Source organism: Trypanosoma conorhini (genome assembly GCF_003719485.1).
Source record: "Trypanosoma conorhini strain 025E chromosome Unknown Tco_14.4_contig_00846, whole genome shotgun sequence".
Taxonomy (NCBI): Eukaryota; Euglenozoa; class Kinetoplastea; order Trypanosomatida; family Trypanosomatidae; genus Trypanosoma; species Trypanosoma conorhini.
This window is the reverse complement of record NW_021704907.1, coordinates 1,178-6,822: the sequence shown is the minus strand read 5'-3', so window position 1 is coordinate 6,822 and position 5,645 is coordinate 1,178. Positions and strand designations below refer to the sequence as shown.

The 5,645-nt window shown below is 61.8% G+C and overlaps 5 protein-coding genes across 5 annotated transcripts, besides 4 other annotated features; all 5 read right to left on the bottom strand.

The window, feature by feature from the left end:
- Nucleotides 1-122: 122 nt before the first annotated feature.
- Tco025E_08684 (uncharacterized protein) lies at nucleotides 123-692 on the bottom strand (the record flags this gene model as incomplete). The annotated part of the gene is made up of 1 exon (XM_029375527.1): nucleotides 123-692. The coding sequence occupies one exon, from the start codon at nucleotides 690-692 to the stop codon at nucleotides 123-125; it is 570 nt and encodes a 189-aa protein (XP_029224469.1).
- A 287-nt stretch (nucleotides 693-979) lies between these two features.
- On the bottom strand, nucleotides 980-1,933 carry Tco025E_08683 (uncharacterized protein; the record flags this gene model as incomplete). Its single annotated transcript, XM_029375526.1, has 1 exon — nucleotides 980-1,933. The coding sequence occupies one exon, from the start codon at nucleotides 1,931-1,933 to the stop codon at nucleotides 980-982; it is 954 nt and encodes a 317-aa protein (XP_029224468.1).
- Nucleotides 1,934-1,955: 22 nt separating this feature from the next.
- Nucleotides 1,956-1,992: a microsatellite.
- A 290-nt stretch (nucleotides 1,993-2,282) lies between these two features.
- Nucleotides 2,283-2,302: a microsatellite.
- Nucleotides 2,303-2,321: 19 nt separating this feature from the next.
- Tco025E_08682 (cell morphogenesis protein Las1) lies at nucleotides 2,322-3,293 on the bottom strand (the record flags this gene model as incomplete). The annotated part of the gene is made up of 1 exon (XM_029375525.1): nucleotides 2,322-3,293. One exon carries the CDS (start codon nucleotides 3,291-3,293, stop codon nucleotides 2,322-2,324), a length of 972 nt encoding a protein of 323 aa, XP_029224467.1.
- A 388-nt stretch (nucleotides 3,294-3,681) lies between these two features.
- On the bottom strand, nucleotides 3,682-4,569 carry Tco025E_08681 (mitochondrial carrier protein; the record flags this gene model as incomplete). The annotated part of the gene is made up of 1 exon (XM_029375524.1): nucleotides 3,682-4,569. One exon carries the CDS (start codon nucleotides 4,567-4,569, stop codon nucleotides 3,682-3,684), a length of 888 nt encoding a protein of 295 aa, XP_029224466.1.
- Nucleotides 4,570-4,709: 140 nt separating this feature from the next.
- Nucleotides 4,710-4,739: a microsatellite.
- Nucleotides 4,740-4,872: 133 nt separating this feature from the next.
- On the bottom strand, nucleotides 4,873-5,325 carry Tco025E_08680 (uncharacterized protein; the record flags this gene model as incomplete). Its single annotated transcript, XM_029375523.1, has 1 exon — nucleotides 4,873-5,325. The coding sequence occupies one exon, from the start codon at nucleotides 5,323-5,325 to the stop codon at nucleotides 4,873-4,875; it is 453 nt and encodes a 150-aa protein (XP_029224465.1).
- Nucleotides 5,326-5,516: 191 nt separating this feature from the next.
- Nucleotides 5,517-5,563: a microsatellite.
- Between the last annotated feature and the right edge of the window lie 82 nt (nucleotides 5,564-5,645).

Genomic DNA, 5,645 nt, shown 5'->3' with positions numbered 1-5,645 from the left:
AGAGGAACGGGGAAAAAAAGACACACGAAAGGACGATAATAGATATGGCGCCCACAACTCCACGCGATGTAGCTGGCAACAAATTTTCTGGCCTCCCGCAGAGGGCTAAGAAAAAGATCAACTTACTCCGACTCACCACCCTCGCTGTCGTCCGCAGCGAAGCGATTCGCCCTCGTCTTCTTCTTCTCCACGAGCGCCTTCGCCTGGCGCACATCCTCCTGCAGCTTCTCCGACTGCATTTCGGCAAAACGGCCCTGCAAGGTCTGGGGCTTTCCGTGCTTTTCCTCCAGCGCGGCCCGGGCCCGCCTGCGGTACGCAATCGAGTTGGGAAGGACACCGGTCCGTGCCAGCTGCGCCTTCGTTTCGTACTCCGACTTCGTGAAGACGCCCCCGCGGCGCTGCACGCTGGAGTAGAACAGAGTCTGCTGCTGCGACGGCCCGGAGACGGATGTCCGCACGACTGTGGCGGAGTGCTGCCCGGCCTGCGGCTGCGAGGCCTGAAACGGAGAAATGAAGGCGGCTGGAATCGTTCCGTCGTCCACGGCGGCGGGGCCCTTCGCGCGACCGCCGGTGTGCCCCCGTGCCCGCGCATGCGGCTGCCAGTGACGAGCCGGGCGGTCACTGTGCGCGGCACGGCTATGCGTGTGGGGCCGGAGGTGGTGTTTGCCGCCCACGGCGTTGGGCTGCACCATCGACGCTGGTCGCTAGTCACCGGCCTCAGAAGGGGCGCGAGTCGAGGGCAAGAAGGCGCAAATGAGAAGGAGAGGAGGAGAGAAGTGAGTGGGGGAGCTCCATCCCGCCCACGCACCCAGCAGCGGTGCTGAGGCCAACGTGTCACAACTTCCAGCAGCGTCCGCCGCCAGTGCTGCTGCTGCGCACCTTGTACATCGCCCCCAAAGGGGGGAGAAAAGAAAAAAAAAACAACGCGGGGTTCAGACGAACCACACGCCCCTACGGCCACCAGCGGCAGCCAACACACTCACGGCTGCGCCTGCTGCGCCGCGGAGGGGACTTGAAAACGGTACAGCCGTGAGCACCCCGACGCCTCATCCGCCTCCACCGCGTAGAGCGTCTCACCTTTTGCGTCCAACGCGAGGGCGCGGAGCGATGGGCCCGGGGTGCGCACAACGCCGCTCACCTCGCCATCCCTGCCAAGCACCGTGATGAGGCCACCGGCGCCCTCACCGCCCTCGTTGGGCGACGGCGACGACGCCGCGGCCCTCACGTCGTACTGCGCCACAAAGATGGAGCCGTCACTCGGCCTCACGGCGATGGCGCTGGGGCCCATTCCTCCCTGCAGCTGCGCAAAGACGCTCCCGACGTAGTAAGTCCCACGCAGCACAAACCGCAGCACACGATTGGCGCCCTGCTCGCAGACATACACGCTCTTGTCAGGCGCCACGACGACTCCCGAGGGACGCACAAGACCGTGAGAGCAGAGCGGAACGACTTGGCTGCGTCCCTGCAGCGTGCGGTAGACGGCGCCCACCGGGTCGGCAAACGACGAGTCACCCTCCGCGCCGGCATCGGTGAAAAACAACTCCCCGTCCGGTGCAAAGGCGAGCGCCGTCGGCCCAATAAACGGTTTATTTTCAAATCCGTCCAGGCAGCGCGCAATGGTGTAATTCGCCTCTCCGCGGCCGTCATCATCGGCCCCCTCGTTAGTCCCCGCACGAGCAGCGGGGTTGGCCACCGCCTCCAGCCTAAGGATGGCATTCTCGGCGCGGTCGGTGAAGTATACGTCGCCAGTGCGGGCGTCGATGGCAAGCGCGTGCGAGGAGGTCTCTGTCGCCATGAGGGGAATCATTGTGTCGTCCGCCTTGTTGAGGCGCAGCAGCTCCCCGCTGCAGCAGCATATGGCAAACACGTCGTCGTGTGGGTCCAACGCCAGTCCCGTCAAGAGGCGGCCCGGCAGCTCGGCAACAAGCTCCATGTGAACAACAGTGACACGGGGCCCTGCGCCTGCACCTGCAACTCCCCTCGCTGCTCCTGGGGGAAGTGAATGACGATTGCTTCTCCGCACGCACCCGTTTCCTTCTCAGCAAAAGGCAACAAACCCCACGCAAAGAGGGATAAAGAGAAAAAAAAAGAGGCGGGGGTCTCCGGTCAAAAAGAGAAGATAACTAAAACAGACCCCCCAAACGACGGGAAAAGTGGAGCACCGCCTGCTGCAGCCGGAGAGTGCACCGGCGCACCGCCTTGCACGCGCAGGCCGGCACGCGGATGGGAGCTAAACGTGGCAGTCGGGTCTTAAGAACGGGTTAAGAGTCATCTCTTCTCTCCACACACACACACACGCACAATGCCGCCCTCTCTCATTGTTAACACAGTTGCCACCCACCGTGGGCAACCTCGGCAGGGCCACTCGCGTCAGTGCTGGCGCCCTCACTGACTTCGCTGAGGTCCTCAAGCAGCTGCCGCATCTCCTCCACCGTCGTACTTTGGGCATTGTGTTGAGGCTCAGCCGCAGACATCGCGTCGTCCTCCGCAACTTCTGCCTCCTCCTCCTCCTCCGCCTCCATGAGGCGCAAATGCCGCTCCTGCTCCACCCAGTAGTGCTGAAACAAGAACTGTAGCACAAGCCCACAGACCCAGCGAAGCTCAGAGAGGAGCGGGAGGGCGCCATGCGCCACGCGCTGGCGTACCTCCACCGCCTCCTCGGGAAAGCCAATCATGCGGGCCCGCTTCCTGTAAGTGTCCGCGGCCCCACGAGCGAAGGTGCCTGTCATGAGATGCACCGAGCGCGATATGGCCGCACCGTAGAAAGACACAGCCCCCGACGACGAAAGGTGGCCCCCCTCATCAAGTAAAACGGCTTCCATCAGCAGCGCCGTGGCCTCCGCGTACGCCGGAAGCGGTCGATGCTTACGCTCACGTGCCTTCCACACAAGTTGGATGCGATCCAAAGCCTTGCGCCTCGCCTCCGTCGCGCCCGCACCGTCCTGGGCAGCAAATAGCAGCTGCTTCACACATTTCCACTCATCCCACCCGCGTCCAAACACACTGGGCGCCGAAGAGAAGGAAGACGAAAGAGGTGCCGAGGGGAACACATCCTCCTCCTCCGCCGCTAATGCGCCACTCACCACAGCCATGTTTGAAGTATCAGTGGAGGCCTTTCCAGCGAGGCACTTGGGCGCGGCAGCGCCAGTCTGCACTTTGACGCACGCAGGCGTCTGCGAGGGAGGGGCGGCGTCCAAGTCGTCCAGTTCTCCCAGTCCCCTTTTGATGCAAGTCCCGCGCTTGCGACGCTCGTTGAGTGCCGTCGGCCGATCCCGATTGCGTTTCCTCGCCATATTTATACTTGTCTCCCTGTGTGCACGCGCCGGTGTCCACGCCACTCCCGCTTTCTTTTTTTCTTCCCTTTTCCTACGGTGGGCTGGCGGGGAAGGAGTTTGAAAGTGCTGCAGGAGCCAAAAAAAAGAAGCAAAAAAAAAACGGCAAATTTGTGGCAGCGCGGCGGAGTCCAGTAAACGCGGCAGACGAAGAGGGGAACAAGGACACAAACGACAGCAAGCGGAGAGATCAAAGTGAATTCCACCGCCGTACACCACCCGCAGCAAGCGGCGACTGAAGTGGAGGCCAGTGCCCGGCACCCGCAGGCCGCCGCCGCCTCCTTCCCGGCGCCAGAAGGAAGTTCACTTGCGCCCAAGGCATTGCAATGAGTTTCGCGCCGTTGCTCCATCACACCCACCCGTAGGAGGGCGGGCTGTTATGCTGTGCCCGAAAGGCGCGCATGCTGACATCGTACGTCAAGAATATTGCCGCATTGGACGGAAAGGAGCGAAGCGCGGTGAGGGTCCACCCACAGTAGAGGGCCCGCACGCCTCCTTCCGCGTACAACACGCGCAGCGCCTTGCCAAAGCTGTAGTGGGAAAAGGTGGGGTCCAACTGCACGCGGGTCTTGACAACGTCTGCAGGGAAAAGGACGGTCCAGAACGCCACCCCGCTGCAGCCCCCAGCAAACATGAGCCGCCACGGCGACAACTCAGCCGTTGAGCCTCCTGGAGGCGTCAAGAGCTCTTTGAGCTTGTCGTACGTGCCGCAGTAGGCCGCCGTGCCCGGCACCTCGCGGGCCAGCATCGCAACTCCGCCCTTGTAGAGAGCCGTCACGCCACCCCGACGCGCAATTTTGACCGCGCAGTGCGTGACGCCATGGAATTCCCGCTGGTTTGGCGGCAGCATGTTCGCCACCTGCAGGTGGCACTTGACAAGCTCCAGTGGTGTCAAGAAGACCGTTGACGCCACGCCGCCACCCACGCCGCCAAGAATGATCTGCCAGGCAAGCGGATGATGCTCATCCGCACCCAGCTCGCGCAGGGTCCACTTGTAGAAGGAGAACACAACGGCGTGCTCGAAGCCAGAGCCCACGAAGCGGGTAGAGGCCCCATGATAGAAGGAAAATAGGCCCTCCTCCCTCACAAGCCGCGCAGCGCAATCCCAGTAGCCCCGGTAGAGCGAACTGTACGCCTGCAGGCGGACCTTAATCGTGTCAAGCGGGTACTCCAGCAGTACGCCCACCACGCCGGACAGTGTCCCGGCGACGAATGTTTGGAAGTACTCTTCTGCCATTCCCAGCCGGCAGTGAGCCCCCCAGCACGAGCGAGGAAAAAAGAAGGTGTGGGACGGCACACATGACGCGGTCGCAGCAGCGGCGCAAGGGTTAGGGAGGCGAGGAGGCAAAACCAAAACAGAATAAAGACACACAGAAGTAATAATAATAATAATGTTCATAGTGATAAAGAGGCGCACGCACAAAAGACGTAGCTGTCGCCTGATCCGTCGGTAAACGTGACGCGATACTCCACTTCTTCTTTCCTGCTGTTCCGTACTGCTTCCCCGCATGTGTTCCTTGCCGCCCCACGGCCAGTCACTTCACTCTCGATGCCTCTTTGAGGGTGGGCGCGTCGAGTCGGGCCCGCCGCCGCCCTCGTCCTCGTGCCCATCGTCGTTCGTCCCCGCGCCGTCCCCCTCCCACTCGGCGGAGTCCAAGCAGCTGCCGCCTGGCACGTCGTATGCCCCCATTGGGTCACCGCCCTGCTCGTCTTCACCGCGAGCGGCAGCGGAAGGCCGCGTGTTGGATTCCCTCGCCATGTTGCGACCGAAGAGCTCGTAGCTCTTCGCCTGCGCCGCCACGAGAAAAGCAAATGCGTCGCTAAAGAGACAACAATCATTTGGGGCCGATTCCTCGCCCGCGACCGGTGCCGCCGGCTGCGCACAGGACGAGGACGTCAGCTCGAGCATCACCTCGCCTGTCCGCCGGTTCGTAATGGCAAAGAACGCGGGCGGCGGGGCCTCGCTGCCGCGGTGTGGCAGGGCGGTATGCATCTACACTGGAGGGGGGAAAAAACACGAAGAAGAGGCAGAGCAGGAGAAGGCAGGGTAAAAAGAAGAACATCAGCTGGAGGGAGAAGGAAGGCAACAACTAAAAAACAAAAACCAAAAAAAAACGATAGTAGGTACCACAAGAGACGGTGCGTGGCAGCGCCGGGGCGCACCTCAGTCCAGCTCGCCAAGAAACACAAACACACACACACACACACACACAAACATAACAAAAAAACACGGTAACAATTACAAATTACGTGACCGAAGTTCCAGGAAGCTATCCCCTTAAATGCACGGTTGCTGCGTTACGCACCTCCTTT